The sequence below is a fragment of the Muscardinus avellanarius genome, assembly GCF_963383645.1.
Source record: "Muscardinus avellanarius genome assembly, chromosome: 17".
NCBI classification, from domain to species: Eukaryota; Metazoa; Chordata; class Mammalia; order Rodentia; family Gliridae; genus Muscardinus; species Muscardinus avellanarius.
Window position 1 is genome coordinate 43,157,175 of NC_137803.1, and position 23,286 is coordinate 43,180,460.

At 40.3% G+C, this 23,286-nt stretch overlaps 1 protein-coding gene across 1 annotated transcript in view; it reads left to right on the forward strand.

The window, feature by feature from the left end:
- Nucleotides 1–313: 313 nt before the first annotated feature.
- Nucleotides 314–23,286, forward strand: part of KLHL14 (kelch like family member 14) — a gene marked incomplete at its 3' end in the record, with an annotated part of 116,536 nt that continues 93,563 nt past the window's right edge. Inside the window, exon 1 of the mRNA XM_080714415.1 lies at nt 314–1,299. Coding sequence (XP_080570541.1) covers nt 347–1,299 — 953 coding nt within the window. The 5' untranslated portion in view covers nt 314–346. The remainder of the gene's footprint in view (nt 1,300–23,286) is intronic.

Genomic DNA, 23,286 nt, shown 5'->3' on the forward strand with positions numbered 1-23,286 from the left:
TCGCTGCCGCCGCCGCTGTCGCTGCCACGAGCCGAGCCGGGCCGGGCTGGTCTTAGGAAAGTGAGGGACTAAGTGTGTGCGGGGTGGCGGGGGCAGAGCCCGCGCCCCACCCCAGGCCCGGCCCTTCGGAGGCGCTCGCGGACCCGGCGCCCTCGCCCTCCGCTCCCGCTCGGTCCGAGCGCGGGGGCGGCCGGGCTGAGCCCTGACTGCCGTTCTTTGCCCTCCCTCCCGTCCACACCTTCCCCACCCGGCCACACCCCACCCTGCCCTGCTCCCCTCCCATCCCCCACCCCTGTCTGCCAGGTCGGAGGAGGGTTTAAAGCCAGGTGCGCCGAGCCAGCTCGCCATGTCCAGATCCGGGGACAGGACCTCCACCTTCGACCCCAGCCACAGCGACAACCTGCTGCACGGCCTCAACCTGCTGTGGAGGAAGCAGCTGTTTTGCGACGTGACCCTGACCGCCCAGGGCCAGCAGTTCCACTGCCACAAGGCCGTGCTGGCCTCCTGCTCGCAGTACTTCAGGTCGCTCTTCTCCAGCCACCCCCCTCTCGGGGGAGGGGTCGGCGGCCAGGACGGGCTGGGGGCCCCCAAGGACCAGCAGCAGCCGCAGCCGCAGCCGCCGCAGCCTCCACAGCAGCCGCCGCCGCCGCCACAAGAGGAGCCCGGGACTCCTTCCTCCTCCCCCGACGACAAGCTGCTGACCAGCCCCCGGGCCATCAACAACCTGGTGCTGCAGGGCTGCTCGTCCATCGGGCTGCGCCTGGTGCTCGAGTACCTCTACACGGCCAACGTGACCCTCTCCCTGGACACGGTGGAGGAGGTGCTGTCGGTCAGCAAGATCCTGCACATCCCCCAGGTCACCAAGCTCTGCGTGCAGTTCCTCAACGACCAGATCTCGGTGCAGAACTACAAGCAGGTGTGTAAGATAGCCGCGCTGCACGGCCTGGAGGAAACCAAGAAGCTGGCCAACAAGTACCTGGTGGAGGATGTGCTGCTGCTCAACTTCGAGGAGATGCGCGCCCTGCTGGACTCGCTGCCGCCCCCCGTGGAGTCGGAGCTGGCGCTCTTCCAGATGTCCGTGCTCTGGCTGGAGCACGACCGTGAGACCCGCATGCAGTACGCGCCTGACCTCATGAAGCGCCTCCGCTTCGCGCTCATCCCGGCCCCGGAGCTGGTGGAGCGGGTCCAGTCGGTGGATTTCATGCGCACCGACCCGGTCTGCCAGAAGCTGCTGCTGGACGCCATGAACTACCACCTGATGCCCTTCAGGCAGCACTGCAGGCAGAGCCTGGCCAGCAGGTAGGAGACACCAAGAGGAGGGCGGGGTGGGGGAGCCGGAGAGGCCGGAGGGAGGGGGCCGGGAGCAGATGGGGGGCGGGGGGGCTGGGCAGGAGGCTCCACAGGCTGAAGAGACTCGCAAACAACCCAGAAGGTGTTCAGAAAGTTGATTTTAGAGTCCCTGAGGGGTCAATAGTCATCTGGCCTAACAGCATCCCGGGACTCAAGCCCAGCTTCTCCACATCCCCAGAAGAGACACAAGAGATCTGTGATTGAAATTGACAAGCAGGTGGGGCCAAAGGCCAGGCAGTTGAAAGGGCAGTTTGGGAAGCCACTGCACTCTAACCCTCCTTCCAAATCTCAAAACGGGCTCCTCTGAGGAGCCCATCTCCAAGAGGAGAGCTCTTGTGAATCTGGGCCAGGAGCAGAGTCTTGCAGCTTCAGTTGGTCTGTGTTGTGACCAGGAGTCACAACAAAGTCAGGGAGTTGTGCTATTATTGCTGTTTTGTAGATTGTGTCTGTGGATGTGTTGTAAATAGGATTTCATGTCAAAAGGGATGCCTTTTTAAAATGCTGCTGAGATGAAAAGGCTGTAGGAATTGACAGTCGTGTTTTATTGGCTTCAATTTTAAAACCCTTTTTAATGAGCCCTAGCACAGGGTTTCTTTCTCTTTTTAGCGAAGAGAAACAATATCTTCTCAGTTTCTCATGATAAAACATCATGATTCCAGATGCCAGGATACTCCAGCCAAAACCACCAAAGTGCTACATTAGGAAAGCACCTGATCTGAAAACCTGTCAAGGCAGGTTCCCACAGAGAATGAGAGGTCCAAAGAATCGGGTGCGCTTGTGTGTGGCCTTATGGAGTTGCCTAGAATTTTTGTTGTTGGTGGTGGTATGTTTCTACCAGAATTAACTAGGCAATTGACGTTTTAAAAAATGAAAGATGTTCTCTACAGTTGTTTAGGCAATACTAGGGTTAAAGTGAGGCCAACCTGTGGTATGAGAAATCTTGAACTTGTAAGACATCTTGTAAGCGGATTTTCCTAATATCTGTGAGAGGTGAGTTAATGTCTTATGATATGAAAAGATGACAAAAGGGCAATAACAGAAGCAAAGCAAGAATCCAGACAGTGAGCGCAGGCACTCAGGTGCGAGCCAGACATGAAACGTGTTTTTATTTAGTAAGTTTTTCATTTGTCTAAAAGGTTCAAAATGACAAACTCAGCGTGATGGGCAAATGTTACCACGCCCATGGGCACTGGAGATAACATTCTGTTATTTTAACTTTTAGCACTTTTTAGTGACCTGTAAGTATACTTCATTTAGCACAAATAATAGAGCCAAGAATTCAGACTACATATAGTCCCGAACATACTTTTTTGTGTGTTTTTAAAGGTGTGTAGTTTATTATGAATTCAGAAACCCAGAAGAATAATAAAATTAGGATTTGGCTTGCTCTGAAAGTAATTGTGCAGATGAGCTTTGTAAATATGATCCAACAGATGATTTCTGGAGTCCTCAGTGCAGTTCTCTCTGTAAGTATGTCCTAGAATCCAATGTTAGACAGTTGACTTTGAAAATGTAAAATCCATTCCCACCTTCCTCTGAGTTCAGCACAGCTGGGGCCTGCCCTGGTGGATGGCTGAGATACCAGGCCGCCTGACTCCATGACGACACCTTCGAGCTCCACTGAGCCACGTCACTCGAAGGGTACGTAGTGGTGTCTGACCACTGACTGCTTACAAGTGCCATAGATGCTGCAAGAATCTGATACTTCTGCAGTAGGAAGAACACTGTATTTTCCTTTAAAAGACAAAAATATAGAAAAGAAAATAGTTCCTGTGAACCTATAGTTGATCTCAAGGTAATATAATTCAGATTTTGTTCCATTATTAGTAACTAGTGTTTTACATTCTAGGAACATGTCACAATATTCTAATTTTAATTCACAGAAAAAAAGCAAAAATAAACATAAATATTTTAACTTGAAAGTAGAATACTGTGTAAGTTGCAACTCAGCAGTATTAAATTAGCCCACTTACTGTAGTATCACCATAATATAAAAAGGTTTTCTCAGCCTTACACGTAGTTCATCAGGAGGATAAATCTGTTAACCTATTGTTTTTGAGATGATATCAGTTTTATTGAAGATAATGGAATGGAAGGACATTTGTATCTATTACTTTTTGTCCACCCATGCTTGTTTAAAGTCTAAGTATGAATTCAGAAAGGCAGATGGAAAACTAAAATTGACCAATTTATTGGAATGAGTACAGAATATAAGCAAATGAGAATAACTCTTAAGAGAATTCACTTATTCAAGAATATATGCTGTGACAGAAGAGACATAATAACAATAATTTCATATGACTTTAAAGGCAGTAGCCAAGGCATCAGCTCTTAATATTTATAGTAAAATCAAATTTAAAAATTTTCTCTAGTTGCTCAGTTTTTATGAATATGCCATTTGCATTCAGATTTCTCATTCTATTTTTTTTAACAAACTAAACATCAGGACAAGAAATAAAATCAGTGGCTTGTCACTTTGTATTTAGATATATCCATAAGTAATTTAAGATGACATACTTTTACAAAAGATATAAAATTTTAGACAGGAGGAATGAGTTTTAGTAATCTTTTGCACAACATACTGAAAATAATTGATAATAATGGATATTTCAACATTGATAAAGAATTAGATTTTAAACATTCTCACAAAAATAATTGATGGGTAAATGAGGCTATTGATTTATTAATCAGCTTGATTTAATCTTTCTAGAGTATATAAGCATATTGATACATCATATTGTATTCCAACCTGTATATACATAATATAGAATTATTATCTGTGAATTAAAGTTTTTTAAAATTTGTTTAAAAGATGACAGGACTTAAGCAGAAAAAATTAAAACATCAAAGTTTTTCTTGACAAATTTCTCTTATTTTATTGTAACAAGTATGAAACTTTCTCACAATATTTATTTATTTATTTATTTATTTATTTATTTATTTATTTAGTGGTGCTGGGGATGGAACCCAGGTGCTTTCTACCTCTGGGCTACACCGCGAGACCTATTTTATATTTTATTTGGAAACAGGGTCTCACTAGGTTGCTGAGGGCCTCACTAAGTATCTGAGGCTGGCTTTGAACCTGTGAGATCCTCCTGTCTCAGCCTCCCAAGTGCTGGGATTACAAGCATGTGCCACCACGCCTGGCACTTTCTCACAATTTTTTTTTTTTTTTTTTTTTTGGTACTGGGGGTAGAACCCAGAGTCTTTCTACCTTTGGGCTATCCTCCCAGGACTATTTTATATTTTATTTGGAAACAGGGTCTTACTAAGTTGCTGAGAGCCTCACCAAGTAGCTGGCTTCTAAGATGTGCAATCCTCCTGTCTCAGCCTCTCACGTGTGGGGATTACAAGTGTGCACCATCACGCCAGGCTCACTTTCTCACAATTTAAAGAAGAAATATGAACTAAGTTCTTGATAAAGTTCCTGAAAAAGTCAATATTAAAGTCTTCTAGAGCATTTAATTTAATTTAATAAAGTGACTCAATATGCAAAAAGTACTTTAAAAAGTAAATATCTAAAAACTTCTAAGTTATGGGAGTATAGACTTATACATCAGTAACTTATACTTTAGAAGAGTTACATTCTAAGTTAGTTTAAGTAACCTGAAAAGTTTTGTTTTCATTTGTATTTTAAATACTAATGCAAAATTTAGTAATTTTCTCAAATAAATAGGACTGGAGTAATAACTCCTTTTTTATTTTCATTGCACCTCACGTAACTATTAAATGAATGCTCATCAAGAGTTCCTTGAATGATGAAAGAAGAAAAAGGCTCAGTGTTCTACTTTACCAAGGCATTTCTCAATCTATGTCATTATTCTGCATAAGAAAAATCTACTGGACCTTCAGCCAGAAGACACCTGTAATAAAAGAGTATGCACAAAAATAAGTATATGTTTTAAACATTTAATCACCAGCTAGTAAGTCCTATATAAAATCTGATTTTGAAGTGTAGTTAAGTGAAATTCTATTTTATAGATGATAGAAGTCTGCATCTACACAAAGATTTTACTTCTTACAAAACACGTTATATTTAAAGATTTTATGTAAACTAATGATAAAAATCTGGTTTGATTTTTGGAAACTTTTATTGGTGCATTATAGTCTTACATCATAATGTGCCTCGTAGTGATAGTGACATACCTGCGCACAGCACCTGGTAGACTTTCCCCCTAAAAATCTGTTTAAATACCAGAAGCATTACATTCCCTAATACACAGATTTAATTCCTGGCTTTGGTGCTTAGAAAGTGTTCATTTAAGCAAACCAGAATATTTTTTTTCATTGGCTTCCTTCCTAAGAGCTGAAGAACAACCCTACTAAATGAAACTAATTTTATATCCATGCATTCTCTAAACTGTTAACATCCTTTTATATCAATTTGATACCCTCAGATTAGAAGTTGTTAGGTAGTTAGATTTTGTATCAGAAGTTATTCAACCATTCAGAATTCAATTTGTTTATTATCCGAAACAGGACCATTGATTACAAAATTATATCACAGGTATGGGAGGCAAACAGTTATATCCTACAATCAAAAGGCAGTTAGGGTCAACATTAAGGTATATTACTGGCATAGAGTACTTACCGACAGTGGACGTTTTTAAATTTTATTTCACGCTTATATTTTTTACCATTTTTATAAATATATTGAAGTTCACTCATTTACTTGGCTAATTTATAAACATACGAATTTTCTTAATTTAAAAGCATAGTCAAAAATGTGTTACTTTATTTACAATAGCGACCATATACCAGGTGATGTTCTAAGCACCCTACAAGCAATAATTTTTAAAATTATCGTAGCAGCTCTAAGTATTGGATCCCATAAGTAACATCATTTTATGGACAAAAAATCTGACAGAGAGAAGGTAAGCATTGTGCCATACTGCGTAGCCGAGCCCAGGCAGTGCCATATTTAAGCATGTGCAAGTCTGTGTTCTAATGTACAGTGTGCAGCTCCTTACTATGCCTCCCTATACTAGGCTGTTACAGGATGATTGACCTTAGAGTTACACACAGACTTAAGGCTTTCCTTTTAGAAGAAAATATGTAAGGCTTAAATAGTAATGTTTCTTACTTTACAAGACTTTAAGGACAGATATTGTTCCAGGTGTCAGTAATTTTATTTTTATAAAAAATTAAATAGCCAGGCATGGTGACACATGCCTGTAATTTCAGTACTTGGGAGACTGAGACAGGAGGATCACAGATCTGAGGCCAGCCTCAGCAATTTAGCAAGGCCCTCAGCAGCTTGGTGGTCCTGTTTCAAAGTGAAAAATAAAATAGGTGTAGCTTAGAGGTAGAATGTCTTGGGGTTCAATCCCCAGGACACCACACACACACACACACACACACACACACACACGCACGCACGCACGCACGCACACACACACAAATAAAAATAAAAAAGAAATAGTAATTTCTTTTTTTTCATGGTCACAAGGTCTCTGTTGCATCTACTTCACTCTTTCCTTGTTATGCAAAAATAGCCACGTTTGTGTTACTGGGGACGCTGAGGCCTGAGGGTCTCAAGTTCAAGATCAATCTAAGCAACTTAGGGCAACTCCATCTCAAAATTAAAAGTATTTTTAATCGCAGGTTCAAAGCCAGCCTTGGCAACATAGCTAGGCTCTCAGAAACCTAGGAGACCCTGTTTTCTTTCTTTTTTAAAAAATTTTATTGGCGCACTATATTCTCACATCATAATGTGGATCATGCTGACAATGGCATATATTCACACAGTACTTGTTGCCCTCCCCCTTCCCCTTTTCCCTCCCTCCCAATCCTGAGTGTCCAGGTTAACAATGTTATATTCACATGTATACACAGATTCTCATGTAACTTTTTCAAGAATTAACCACAGCCTTCTTCCTCCCCTAACCTTCCTTTCTGGCTCTGCTGAGGTTTCCCCTCCATTATCCGGAGTCCTTCTGGTATCTCTATAACTCCCTAGCTTGAGTATATTAGAGAAAAGGTATGTTCCTTTTTCTGATTTTGGCTAATCTCACTTAACATAATGTTCTCCAAGTCTTTCCATTTTCTTGCAAATGACATGATTTTGTTCTTCTTTATTGCTGAGTAGAATTCCTTTGTGTGTATTTCCCATAATTTTGCAATCCATTAATCTGTTGATGGAGACCTAGGTTGGTTCCATATTTGGGCTATTGGGATTGTGCTGCTATGAACATGGGTATGCATATATTACTGTAGTTCTCTAATTTCAACCCCTTTGGAAAGATACCCAGGAGTGTTACAGCCAGATCATATGGTGGATCCATTCCCAGTTTTCTAAGGAATCTCCACACTGATCTCCATAGTAGTTGAACTAATTTGCATGCCTGTTTCCAAATAAAGAAATAAAATCGGGCTGGGGTTGTAGCTTGGAGATAAAATGCCTCTAGGTTCAATCTCCAGTACCAATATATATATATTTAAAGGCTGAGGGTATATCTCAATAGTGCAGTGTTCATGAGTTCAATCCTTAATACCAAACAAATAAACAAAAAGGATTTCATTTCAGGCAATAAGATTTCATATAGTTTTCATATGATAAAATACTATGTTTCTATTTTTCAACCATTTAAAAAGATAAAACTCACCTTTAGTTTTGGAGTTGTACAAAACTAGGAAGTGGGCTCCATTATTCAGTAGGCCATGGCTTTCCAACTCCTGTTCTATGCACTTGAAATGTGTTGATTAAATAAACAGACAAAGCAAGCTTCATCTTTTTCTACTGAAAATAATCCCTGTTATTCTTCTTCTTTCCATTTAGTCAGAACTCAAGTCTAAATAATTCTACTATGTCATGTTAGAATGTCAAATTTTCAGAATAAGACTTAAAAATTTTAGAATCTATCCCAGAAATCTAAGTAGTAATTAATTAAAATGAGTGAAATGAGAAATCCAGAACTTCCTAATGTAGAAATGCAATTACTCATAAAGACTTAAATATTATTCATATGATATTTTAATGATTTCCATTAGTAATTCAGAGTCAGCAGGTATGGTGACAATTTTGCTTTCTGAGATTGACAGACACATGTCCAGCATTCCAACCTATGCATATAAATGAGCACATGAAAATTATTGTTCATAATGACATCCTGTACCTCCAAATCCTTTGATCAAAGAGCATGTGTTGTCGGGATGCCTGACATTTGATTGAATCAGTGCTTGCAGCATGTCTCTAGACCCTTCCTTCCTCCAAGTGAATGAATGACCTTGGAGAAGCACTCATCCCATTGCAATTTTGTCTTATGTTTCTGTCTCCAAATACTTAACCACCAAAGCATCTAACTCAATGCATGACCTTGATCCAAAAATGTGAGTTAAATATGCATTGCTATTGATCTTCAAAATAATTGACATAGATTCCTAAAGATTTGATTCAGTATGAATTAATAAAAGTAAACTGAAATAAAAATGGGGGTAAGTTTAAAAGTTTTACACGTTTATTGTCAATAGATAGACAATAGTCACCTATTATCAATAGATATTACTAATAGCATTTATTACAAGTTATAGTAGCTAACACCTAACAGAAGCTTGATATATCACTCACATTGTTCATAATCCTTACAGAACTCTTTAAGCCTTTTTAAAGTTTAGCAAATTGAGGCTCTGAAAAGCCAGGCATTTGAATGATACTGAGCTGGGGAACCTCACGCCTGGAAAATACCGTCTTATATGTGAGTGTATATTGTAGGTGGCTTCTACAGAAAGCAAGCAGTAATGAATACCTTCCATGTGTGGTTTTACCACACCACAGAATTGAATAAAAGTTCCAGCCATCTAACTTGTCCAGCCACCAATAAGAAAAATATCCTAAAAGGACAAAATTCTCCTGGTTTACCAGACTTATTTATCAGTTCTGAGAATAAGTAACTCAACAGTGAGGTTACTGAGATCTGCCACTATGATATTAACTTACTAAAATTACAACCAGCCAATACATTTTAAATAAATAAATATAAGGACATTCAATTTAATTATTAAAATAAAAAAATCCTTAGAGCTTAAATTTGAATCAGAAGTTGTTTTCCTTGAGTTACCATTCAATAGATTGCTTAGAGGGGCATCAACTTTGTCTCTGTAACAATAGTACCCTACTGTTAGTGATGCTTTCAGGTATAAACATAACAGAGGGAATCCAAAATGACAAGATGCCAGTATCTTTAATACCATAAAATAAGATGACTCTCATTGGAAATGAATTGTTTATATTTTGTTTCAAGAGAACCATTTTAACAATTGTTATGCTATAATGTTTATGCTTCTGTCATTCACCTAGAATTTCAGAAAATACATTCATTTTCTATGTCCTTCTATTAACTTGCAAGATATGTCACAATGCATGAATTTCTAGTAATATTTTTAAAGATAAAGAAAGCAACAGTATTTTGTATTTTGATATAGGCACGAGGGTAGTCAACCAGAGGAAGAACTATTAGTTATAATGTAGATGGCATTTCATTGCAAATATTGGAGTTTATCTGTTTGCAAATAATATTAATGGAAATATGTTTAGAACTATTTGCAACATTAGAAGAAAGCAAAAAGGTACTACTACAGAAAGCCTATAGTAGTGAGGAAATGGAGAGAGGAAATAGATCATAGAAAAGAAGAAAACAAGAAGCAAGGAAAATCAAGGACATAGAGGCAATTGAAGATATTATTAAGAAGTAACTGTTTGCAAGAAGACAGAAAGAGAATGAACAGAAGAAGATGGGCAGGAAGATTCTAGAGACTGGAAATTAGGAATTCAACATTTGTTGGGCAGATAAATTCAAATCAAGAATTATTTAAATCTCAAGGTACTCAATCTTATAGTTGACAGTTATCAACAGAGTCCCACTAGAAGTTTTTATTTTATATTTATTTATTTTATTTATTTTTTGTGGTACTGGGGGTGGAACCCAGGGGCTACACCCCCAGACCCATTTTTAACTCTATTTTAAAACAGGGTCTCACTGACTTGCAAACAAAGGGCCTCACTAAGTAGCTGAGGCTGTCTGCGAACCGCAACCTCTGGTCTCAGTCTCCCGAACTCTAGGATTACAAGTGTGCGCCACCACGCCTTGCAGTGTTTTATTTTAAAACCCTTTGTAGCCAGGTGTGGTGGCTCACGCTTGTAATCCCCGCGCTTGGGAGGCGGAGACAGGAGGATCACACAGGTTCGAAGCCAGCCGTGCTGGCTTAAGAGACCCTGTTTCCAAATAAAAATATAAAATAGGTCTGGGAGTGTAGCCCAGAGGTAGAAGGGTAAAAACCTTTGTAATTGTGCTAGGTGACGAGGTCATTGTAAAAATGTTAGAGTTCAGCCTGGCGTGGTGGTGCACACTTGTAATCCCAGCATTCAGGAGGCAGAAGACTGGATGGTTGAGGTTCACAGACAGCCTCAGCTACTTAGTGAGGCCCTGTTTCAAAATATAGAATAAAAAATAGGGCATGGAATGTAGCTCAGAGGTCAAATGCCCCTGGGTTCAATCCCCAGACCCACAAAAATATAAAATAAAAATAACAAAATAAAAATACTAAAAAAATAGGACTGGGGGTGTAGCTCAGAGGTGCAATGCCCCTGGGTTCATCCCCCCCACCCCCTGTACTGCAAAACAAAACAAAACACCAAAAACAACAACAACAAAAAATTGGTAGTAGATCTGAAAAGCAAGAAAACATTCACACCTCAGGCTGCTTTTCAAGGCCCATCCCCATGAGTGCTTAACACCCAAGTGGGAATTTAGGGGCCTTGATTTACAATTTTCCACTAACAACTGTGTTGTGGAATAACTCCCAATTTTGTTTTGAGCATATGCCATCCACCAGGCTCTGAGCTAGGTTCTGAGATACTAAGTTGAATAAGACAGACACATTTATGACTTCAAGTAGTTTATAATCAAGAGAGAAAGAGAGTGTAAATAACACAGTGGGGCATGGTGGCGCGCACTTAAAATTCCAGCATTCGGGAGGCTGAGACCAGAGGATCGTGGTTCACAGACAGCCTCAGCTACTTAGCAAGGCCCTTTGCAACTCAGTGAGTCCCTGTTTGAAAAAGTAAAAAAAAAAAAAAAAAAAAAAAAAAGACAAACAAAAAACGTCAATACATATAGATCAGAAAAGTAGCATATGGTGAGATACCATATAACAGAAGGTTGTAACTTTGAGTGCCCTAAGAAGACTTTTTCTGCCTAAGGTAATGGTTTTGGGGGGAAAAAAGGGTATGCAATTGGGGGAGACAAAGCTGTGAGAAAACTCCCAGGCAGAAAAGAGCATTGCATCCTTTGGGAACTGAAAACAGTGGGGGACATGGCTGCAGATATTGCAGAAAGGGCTGTTCAAATCATAGGGAAGTTGCAGGCCCTGCTGAGGATTCATCACCATGTAGATTAATTCTGCAGTGGAAAAATCAGCATACTTTTAGTTGGATTGAAAAAAGAAGCAATACAGTTATGGAAACACTGCTACCTTTTGTGTGCATACACTTTCATTGATGCATTGTAGTCTCACATACATAGTTCAGACTGGTAGGGACATGCATGCACACAGCACGTGGTGAGCTCCCCCCAGGCTCCCTCCTTACTCCCTCCCCTGAAGTCACAAACCGAAACTGTCCTAGCTCCACTTTAGTGGCGTCCTGTATCAGTAAAACGGGTTGATAGTTATATGCTACTTTTCCATGTTTGGGTAAGGACCCACAGCGATGAAGACGAAAACTAGCCGGGTACACTGGCACATGTCTATAATCCCAGTACTAAGGAGAATGAAACAGAAGGATTTCAGGTTTGAGGCCAGCTTCAGCAACATAGGCCCCCACCAACTAAGTGAGACCCTGTTTCAAAATTTATTTGCTTAAAAAAATTAAATAGGGTTGGGGATATAGTTCAGATATAGAACCCCACTAGGCTCAACCCCCAGGACCCCCACGCAAAATTATATTTTATTGGTTTTAAAAGACTCATTTGGAAAAATTTACCTGAACAAGCTTTGCCTACCAAGAAAATTGCAAGATGTATTTGTAGTTTTGCTGACAGCACAGAAATAGTCAGACATTTAAGACCAGAAGAATAAAGTTAAAGGGACTCAAAGGTGAAACCAAGGACATCCGCAAAAAGTGGGAAAATTAGAATTTCTGGTGGTTCTCCACAACTTCTATTTAATCCTTCAAAGGAAAAGGATGTATTTCTCAAGTATAAAAATCATTTGCTTTTCCTTAAAACAGTGTTGGTATTCTTTTCAATCTCATGCACTGGGCTCAGAGACTTCCCCAGCTGCTGCTCCCAGGACCTCCCCCCCCCACAGAAGCCTGGTGCCTGGTGTCTGCTCCCAGAGCTCCTGTGAGCAGGCCGGGATGTTGCACATGCACAGGGACTGAACTTCTCCGAGCTCAGCTGGGCCACCGTATGGAGACTGGCTCACTGGAGGCTAGAGTGAAGTGAACTGAGAATTACAGTCGGTTTCACTTCCCTGCCTTATGTGCCTTCAGGTGCCTCTGAAGACAGGCGAGGCCAGTGAAATGAAGAGCTGGGGGGGGGGGGTCAGTATCCAAGAAGAACGAGTCCTTGAAAATATAAAGGCATTGCTGAAAAATGTGGATAGATGGATGTGTGTGTATGTGTGTGACCAGCTTCAGCAACATAGAGAGGCCCTCACCAACTTAGTGAGACCCTGTTTCAAAATTCATTTGATTAAAAAAATTAAATAGGGTTGGGGGATATAGTTCACATGTAGAACCCCACAAACTGCTGTGAATTGTTGGTTGCTAGCTTTCAATTTTCTGTGCAGAGACTTTTGAGACATGTTTTCATCTTTTTTCTTAATCAATTAAAGGTCTGTTTTATTTGTGGAGGTGGGATGGTTATCTATTTAAAATCTGGCCCTGAGTGAGGAATTATTGGGTTGGGAGGGTTCATTTGTCACCAAAAAGTGAATAGTCTTTATAAATCCTCCTTAGAACAAAGCAGCAGACCTCTGTTTAGCCTTGATGTTTAGCATCCCTCAGAACCAACCACATCAGAGCATCCTGTGGAGAAGGAAGGATGGGAGGAGAGAATGCTGCATCTGTGAGTCAGGGAGAGAAACTTTGAAGGAAATCCTATTAATGCACACTAGGCCCTCCACGCTGTCCATTCCACGTGCACTAACAGGGGCTCACTGACACTGCCAGGGATCCTCGTCTGCACGGCTATACTGCAGAAGCAGAAGGGTGTGCCTAGTGGCACAGACCAATTTGGTGGATTGGTTACTATAGCAACTGTACTCTCACTGTCAGTGACAATTTCTGTAATCTCCCTTTCTTAAGGTTTGCACAAGTGTGTACTTCAAAACAACAAGAGTGGAAAGACAAAGAGGTATAACAGAAGGCACGAAGGAAAAGTTCAAGGTTGTAATGCAGCTCTCTAAAACCGCTCTATTGCATAGTTATTTAGACTGAAAAGTCAGACAGATGTGGGTTCAAATCCCACCTCAACCACTTACAAGCTGTCTCTCCTTGGGTAATTTACTTAAGCTATTTTCAGATTTCTAACCTATAAAATGCACATAGTAAGTAACACCCAGCTCCGTGCATTTGGACATGTTAAAATATTGTATGTACAACATAAATTGTAGAGCCCAGTTGTGAATACTTAATAATCAATAGTATTTATTTTTACAGGAATAATTCTATTTCTGTCTAATTTGCCTTTTTGCTTATTAGACAGAACTATTAATTCAGTACAACATGTATGTTGTTCTAGAGTTGGGTTCCATAGACTGAGTCCCAATGTTTCTGAGCATTGTTCATTTTGTCCACTGTTTTATGTTTTATTCATTTTGTCCACCTTGTAGTTACCTACAGCCCTGGCTAATGCTGGGGTCTATTCCATCCTCTTGGTCTATCCATGTCAGCAATCAGAAAAGTTAAAGAAACCATGGTAGATTCACACTGAACAGATACTAGGTTGAATTTACATACTATTCAATTCACCCGTTTAGTTTCTTATGATATTCACAGCTGTGCAGCCATCGCCACAGATAATACAGATGGCTAGATAATAATCTACTAAATGAATATGCCATATTTTGTTTATCCATTAGTTGATGGATATTTGGTTTGTTTCCATTTTTACTATTATGAATTATGCTGCTCTGGGAATCTCTATTCAAGATTTTGTGTTAGCATATATTTTTATTTCTTGGGACTATACACCTATGAATAGAATTGCTGGCTTATATAGAACTCGGTTAACATCAAACAAATGATTATCCTTTTGAAGAATTTCCAGATGGTTTTTCAAAACAGTGGCACCATTTTGCATTTCTACCAGCATCTGAGATTCTAATTTCTCCATTACCTCACCAACACTTATTACTGTCTTTTTCATTATAACTACCCTAGTTGATATGAAGGGCTAGCTTATTTGTGGTTCACATTTTCTTACTGGATAATCATCTTTCTACTTTCATGTGTGTGTGTACACACACACACACACACACACACACACACACACATATATATATATATATTTTTCTTCCTATCCTCCCCAAATAACTCATACCTGTTAGCAATCAGCTCACCATTTCCCCATTTCTTCATCAATCTCTCTCTCTATATATATATATGTATATGTGTTATGTAATGCTTTATATGTATAAAATCATTTGAGTTTATTTAGTTGGGTTGTCTTTTTATTATTGAGTTGTAAGAGGCCTTTAAGCGTTTTTATTAAGACTTCTTATGGTTTTTAAATTACAGCTGTGTCTACTTAAGTAGATGGCCTTTTGATAAACATAATAAGAAAATACTTGCAGATGTACAGTGGAAATTTTTCTAAATACTTTTATATGATACATATGACTATTTTAGAAGTCTTGGTGTTGGGTATGACAGAGAAAAATATCTATGATGTCAATGTTGTTTGCATTTTTGTGTGATTGTTTTGGCTTTGTTAATTTAGTTAGGTTCTTAAATATTCTTAAAGGTGAATACGAAGTATTCATTACTGGAGTGTTTATGTAATAATTATTCAAGGGAAATGAGGTGAAATTCTTTGACTGTTAAGACTGCAATAACTCATAAGAACCACTGCAGAGTAAGAATAAATATGTTAAAAGAAAAAAAAGATGAAAAACAGAAGCTCTGGTTTAACAGTGATGCAAAGTATTCCTGGTGGAGATCGGCAGGAAACAGCAAAGCACAGGATTTTCAGTCGCAGCTGAGATTCAGCTGAGGGCTTCACTACACATATCGCCAAGGCAGATTCTGACATGGAAAAGCTAAATTCATCATGAGAATGACTTGCGTAGGCTCATCTTTCTTTTGATACAATCTCCATGCAGCTTTCATCAGGGACAGAAAATATCTGCAGCTCTTAACAAGAAAGTACTTTCATTACTCTTAGCAGGTTAGGTACTGTTACTTCACTAATTATGGCTTGGAGGGTGTGGATATGGGTAATGTTCGGAAAATCCATTTGGAAGCTTCATATTTGTGCTTCTGGAGAGAACAGTTTCTATTTTGATTATGAATCATTTTGAAGAAATTTTGCTCTCTGTCAAAAGAGTGACATCTCTATTATATAACAAAGAAAACTCTGGACCACTATCATAGCTCTGAGTACAAAGTGGTACTTTTATGTATAAAATCCTTTCACCTTATTTAGTTGGGTTACCTTTTTATTATTGAGTTGTAAGAGACCTTTAAGTGTTTTTATTAAGACTTCTTATGGTTTTTAAATCACAGCAGGGTCTACTTCCTGGAAGAAGTAGTGGTCTTTTGACAAACATAATAAGAAAATACTTGCAGATGTATAGTGGAAAATTTTCTAGGCACTTTTATATGATATATCTATCTATCTATCTATCTATCTATCTATCTATATATATATTGCATATAATTTTAAGAAGGAATTCTTCGTCTGGACATTCAAAGAGACAAGGTATTAATTAAAAATATGTGATAACTTTATGATTTTTAGAATGTATTACCAACAGATGCCAAGAAAGCAAGTAACTTCCAAATTAGGAACTTTTTCTTTTCTCTTTTGTCTTTAGAAGGCATATTCTTTCCTTAGCAGAAGTCTCAGTCACACAAAGGAGGCATGTAATTAAAACACCTAGATTACTGACAAACTTCAAATGCCACAACAGAGAGAGAGAGAGAGAGACAGACAGACAGACAGACAACCCTTAATGTATTCAAATACATTTAAGGCTTAGGATTACTCCAGTTAGGGAGCAGCAAATAATACCAGCAGCAAGAAGTCTAGTTAGAAATTCATTCTAAGGAAGGAAGCCTCCCCTGTACACAAAAGAGCTTCTCAAGCCATCTACCATTAAAGTCAAACTAGTAGTCTATGTTCCAGAAAACAATGGTCTTTTATTTTTATTTTCTAGAAAGTATAATTGACTCCTAGAGAGAGTTTTCTGGAGAGTGATTCACTTCTTTCTATTGTTGTTTGGTAGCAAGAAAATTCTAGTTCCAGAGCATAAGAAACATTTAAAATTTCTGTAATCCCAAATAAATTCATGCCATTAACTTTATTGATTCTAACTAGAGTTTGTCAGAGAGGTTATGAAAGTCACCTCTCTATGTAATGCATCTGTTGGTATCCTTCCTAGTTTCCCACTTCTCCATTGCAGCACTTGGTCTATTAACACTTACTGCATATATACTTACTGTATATAGACTGCATATATACAGTACCCTGAGTCAGTGAGGGGCCTGCCTCTGCCTAGTCCATATTCTCTATAGATAGGTTGCTGTAAAGCAGTGAATGTGTAGTGAAATAAAAAATCTTTTCTCATGGTAAAATTAAAATCTTTTCTCAAGGCAATCATACAAGTTTTACCACCCGGGCTCCATCTCAATTGCCAATTCCCCAAACTGAGTGTGAGATTCACTGGCCCACTTCAGCCCTGTATTCCTACTGACTGGGCAGTTCTATTTAAGAGGGCTGTGTTAGTCTAATCTGCTTGGGCTGCCATTTACAGCACAGCACAGGCTGAGTGGCTGGGGTGTAAGGGGTTCAAGACCCAGGTGTCCGCAGGGCTGTTTTCTGGTGTGTCCTCCCTTCCTGGCTTGCAACGTACTTGCTGTGTCTTTAGTGGTTTCCTCTCCATGTTTGTGCAGAAAGAGATCTCATGTCTATTCTTCCTCGCACAAGGATACCTGTCCTGTAGGATTAGAGCTCTAACCTTATGTCCGCATTGAGCTTTAAATTTCTCCTTAAAGGCACATACACAATATTGGCATTTAGGGCATCAACATATTAATTTGGAAGAATCACAAATCAATTCATTACAATGTCAAGAATAAGACACAGAGAAATTAAAAGTAGATTAGGGAAACTAACCAGAATGTTACTTTTTAACCTGGATCTGTCCAGGCAAAGTTAAATAAGCAGGTGAATAGCTCTCCAAAGCAGTAACTTATTCCTATTTCTTCCAGTGATGCAAGTCTGGAAGTAGAGAAAAAATGCAGCCGTTCTTCCTCCACCCCAGAAAATCTTACATGAGCTAGGAGTAATCTTAAGGATCAACCATATTCGGGGATGGTGATTCACACCTGTAATCCCAGTACTTGGGAGGCTGAGACAGGAAGATGGCTGGTCTGAGGACAGCTTCAGCAACATAGCTGAGACCCAGAAACGTAATGAAATACTGTTTTAAAATAAAAAATAAAAAAACTGGGAGTGTAGCTCAGAGGTAGAATGCCCCTGAATTCAATCCCCTGTATCACAAAAAACAGCCTTTTATAGAGTTTTGCTTTGTCTTGTTTTTGTATTTAATAAAATACATTATCCCCAACCTCACTACAGAGATTTTTAAGTAAATTAATCAGGAAATTGATCTCAGAAATCTGCATATTAAGTAAGGATCCAGTGATTTTGTTTCCAGTGGGTTTTGGAACATTCTTAAAATCACAAAACTAAAATACTTAATTCTGTTTTCTAATCTATTACCTATGTGTAAATAGGTAATAGATGTGTAATTATTACATAATAGATGTAATAGATGTGTATTATTATGTGTAAATATTACCTATTACCTATGTGTAAAAGATAGGAGAAACTGTTGATCATAATGCATAGAAAGATACATTCTGGAGAAAATTTGTTGCAAAATTAAAAGAAATCTGGTAATGAGGAAAAAAAATGAGTCCTAGGAGGTTTTCAAAATGACTGTTCTCTAGGACTGACTGCCTGGCCCTGGGTGTGGGTACCTGGGGTGTTAAAGGATTTCAAGCCACACAGTTTAGTATCCACAATTCAGTCCCAGGGAATGGAGTAAACTTTCCCAGAATAATTTGTTTCTACATGTCAGGATCTGTGATTGAAAAGGGTATTTTCTGCAGTGGCTGGGTGAGTGGTCTCAGAGGCCTTTCTGAATGTCCTTTCAGAGGGGACACTGAGAGCCTCTGGCACTCACAGACCCCCAGCCCCCTGGCACCATCCAGGATTGGTGAAGCAGCAAAGAATAGAAATCTGGGCTCCCTATGGGAAGGGAAAGCAAGAGAGGAGGAAGAGATTCCTGTTTCCCCCTCAGCAGCAAGCCATCTCTAAGCTGGATCCCACAAGCCACACCTCTCCAGTGCCTGCCTCGCTCCCTGGCTGCAGAAGCACTCCAAAGTAATAACCTCCTTCTTCACCATATCCTCAGGATGCTAATCGTTCTTCCCCTAAAAGTTAAGTCTGGACCTTTTTAGGTTCAGCTGAAATTCCTTTTCTGAAGATGGACACCTATTTGTTGCCATGAATATTCCAGGAAAAGCCGAGAGCAGCATATATATGGGTTATAAACTAACTCTTCTCAGTGTGTCTACTCCATGGTGACTCTCCAGCAGGAAGGAGCCCGCTGGGCAAGAGGTTGAGCAGCTCCCGCCTGGTGCTGCACGGTCTCTTCACAAGGAGCCTCTCCCTGGAGTTAGAGCAATGGCAGAAACCAAAGATAGATCATTGTATGGGACTTGGCAATTGTCCCTTTCAGCATCATCTAGAATGAATGAATGTTTTTGAAGATGTCACTTTATTAAAATATTTATTAGGAGGATGAAACAGGAGGATTGCAGGTTCACAGCCAGCCCTAGCGACTTAGCAAGGCCCTCTAATTGAAAAATAAATATAAAATAGGGCTGGGGGTATAACTCAAAGGTAGAATATTTCCGGGTTCAATCCCCAGTACTACAAAAAATAAAGATAAAAATAGTCAGCCAGGTGTGGTGGCACACGCTTGTAATTCCAGCACTTGGAAGGCTGAGACAGGAGGATCGCACAGGTTCGAAGCCAGCCTCTGCTACTTAGTGAGGCTCTCAGCAGCTTAGTGAGATCCTGTTTCCAAGTAAAATATAAAATAGGTCTGGGAGTATAGCCCAGAGGTAAAAAAAAAAAAAAAAGCCCCTGAGTTTCATTCCCAGTACCACAAAAAAATTTAAAAAATAAAAACTAAAAAAAAGGCTTCCACTGCTGGCCTTCAGTCTTCAGTGTACCATTCTAAAAAAAAAAAAAAAAAAAAAAAAAAAGAAAGAAAGAAAGAAAGAAAAAGAAAAATGGAGTCTCTGAGACATAATTTTAGTGGGACGTGCCATATCCTCCTGAGCTTGAACTTTCATGACTATTCTGAAATCTTGTGTCTTGCTGCACTTTTTCTTATGCAGCAGATACCAACATTTCCCTGGTGTGTAAGTTACTCATTTATTCCAGAGCCAGGCAGATGGGAGGGGACCTGCGATAGAAAAAATCTCAGTAATGAGACTGGTTCTCAGAGGCGGTATATAGTCTAATAATTGGGCTATGTTAGGGGCTTAAATGCAGGCATTACTTAGGAGTCCTAAAAACTAAAATAAAGGCTCCACTGTTGGAGGCCTTTATCACTGGCATGAGAGCCAGGCTCTGTCTCCTTTTGTCACTAGGCTCTGCAGAGCTCAGACAGTTCATTTTTAACAGACTGCACAGAACCACTTCTCTCAGGAATGAGAAGAGTTTTCTTCTACCACATAAACACTGGTTGTCCCTACCAGCTAGCTGGGTAGCAGTGGGCTACCTGGTGGGCAATGGGCCTGCCCCACTTGCAGGTGGGAGCATTAATCTGAGAGGAAGCACTCATCATGCAACTTCCTCATGGCCACACGGGCAGGAATCAAGAGAGGCTATTTCCACTGTAATTTATGCTCTTCAGAAGGAAGTTGCAAAGTACTAGGTATTAGAATTAGGGATTATGTAGGTAATCAAGCGAAGAAGATATTCAACTGCTTCTAGTTACAAAAGAAAGCTTTAATCTAGGGGGTGGGGAAGGGAAGAGGAAAATGCAGAGAGTATAAAGTTGGCTGGAAGCCATTGTTCCTCATGAGACAAAGGACTAAGGATTGAGTGTCAAGTGCTGTGTCCATTATGAAGATTGACCAGTCCTAGCCTTTGGGGCTTATGATCTAAGGTGTGTGTGTGTGTGTGTGTGTGTGTGTGTGTGTGTGTGTGTACATTTCATGGAGTCAAATGTAGACCTCAGGCTCTTTTCTGTCATTAACCACTCTACAGAGTTAATGCCTGAAGTGGCAACAGCATTAGCAAACTACGGCACCCACCTGCTACAAGACGGGTCACATTCTGGAATGAGCATGTCAGGAAAGAGCTGCAGTGACCCTGTTGGCCACAGGAGCTGGAATGAGGAGTAGAGGGGTGGGAAGATGGCCCTTTACAATTGCAATGTGCAAGGCTACAGCAAGTAAAGATGCCGGCCTTCTCATGGTCACACTTGTAGGAAGTGACAGTTGCAATGTAGCTCATGTTTCAGAGCTTCTGATTCTATTTCGTTTTTATTCTTGGTACTGAAGATTGAACCCAGGAGCATTCTGCCTCTGACCTACATCCCTAGCAAGATTTTATTTTTTATTTTGAAACAGGGTCTTGCTAAACTGCTAAGGCTGGCCTTGCATTTGCGATCCTCCTGTCTCAGCCTCAGTAGTACTAGGATAGTGAGATAGTCTGCATACTTCTGAACTTGAGTTTTCATGATTATTCTGTGTACTTGTGTCTTTCTGCACTTTTTCTTGTGTATCATGCTTCCTCAGGTCAGGAAGTCACTCATTTCTTCCAAAAGCCAGATGGGTGATGTAGTAACTTAGGTTTAGTAAATAGTGCACTCTACCGTGTCTGGCTCCCATTGTGTGAGAAAATGCTAATATGAAAGAACAAACAGAAAAGCAGAAATATCCAAAACAATGAGTGAGGTGGTTATGACAAGCGCAAAGCCAATAATTGTGGCTCACTCAAGCACAGGAAAACATGGGCAGTGGAGAGACCATGCATAATAAGGTAACAGGTACCTGATATATCAACTCAAAAGCAGGAGAGGTTTATTGCAGCTCATAGTCTTGAAGGTTTCAGTACATAGTTGGTTGGCCCTGTTGTTTTTGGTCCAGCGATGAGTCAGCATATGGTGGCTGGGAACACATGGCAAAGGAAGCAAGCTGCTTACTGCATGGTAGCCTAGAAGTAAGAGAGAGAGGAAGCGACTGATATTCCACAATCCCCTTCCAGAGCATCCCCACGACCTAAAACCTCCAGTTAGACCCCGCCTATTAAAGTGTCTATCGCTTAGCATCCCCCGACATTCCCACTGACCTGATATTAAAATAGGTAATAAAAATACAAAGAATCCATAACATGTTCCCAGATAGCAGGATTAAAAGAGACCTTTACTCTTTATGTTCATTTGTCCACCATAGCTTCATTCATACAGCAAGTATTTCTTGAGCACTTCCTACATACTAAGTCCTTTTGCTTTTATGCCCCCAGTGAGCATGCATTGCTGTTAGGCTACAATCAGACAAATCTTACGGTTACTTCCATCTTAAAAAAAACAACAAGATGATGCAGTGACTCATCATCCCCCATCCCACACTGCCAGATCCTGGTGAGGAGAAGAGGGTGGCTTCCAGAGCAGAAGATGGGACACTAAAGCCCCTTCAGCCACATCAGAGAGTCATGGATGAGTTGTGGGAGAAAACTCCAGAGACATTCCTGGGAGAAGCGGAGGAAATACAACCCATCCCAAGGCTCTGGAAAAGGTGCCCAGGCCCCGTTCCTCTATTCTCTCATCTGTTAAATGGGGATAATGACACTCTGTGTTTACCCACCTTGGAGAAGCATTAGCAGGTCTATTTTAGAGTCTCTTCCCATGAAAGCTGCTGTGTAATTACCAAGAGCAGCTATGATAACGAAACCTAAATACAACAGCAAATCAGCTGGAACAAATTCTCAAGGGAGTTGACTTCTCTGGAAAATTTTAAGGAAAGGGTAATAGCATCTCTCCTCTGGGGAGCTCCAGGCACCATTGTGGCTGGAAGTTCAGGGAAGGCCAGATGACGTGGGAAGCCTCCTCCTGGAACCACAGAGCCAGGGTCTTCCTCGGCCCACTTTTTTGCTATGCTATAAGCGATCTCCATCTGAAGTTCCTCTTTCAAGTTTTTTTCATATCTTGACTCACAAACTCTTTTGTTCCTGAAATAAATTTGAAGGAAGGCATTTATCTGAGAGGAAGGGGAAGGGAGGAAAGGAGGGAGAGGAAAAGAGAGAAGGGTTACAATATGGGAGAAATGAACACTTTATAGATGACAGGTAATGGAGCCTTCTTTTGTGGGGAGTACTAGGGAACGAACCCTGGAGCATTCGGCTTCAGTGCCACACCCCCAGCCCTAGTGTAGTTTTTAGTTTGAAACAAGGTCTCATTAAGTTGCTGGGCACCTTGCTAAGTTGCTGAGGCTGGCCTCAGATTTACAGTCCTCCTGTCTCAGTCTCTGAAGTACCAGGATTATAGACATACACAGTGCCTGGATGAAGAATTCTGTTGGTTTTTAAGAAGACATTTGAAATAACTGATCATTAAAATCAGGCTCTGCTAAAATTCATTGACAAAACATGTCATGTGGATTAGACGGGTTCAGAGAAACAGAAAGCA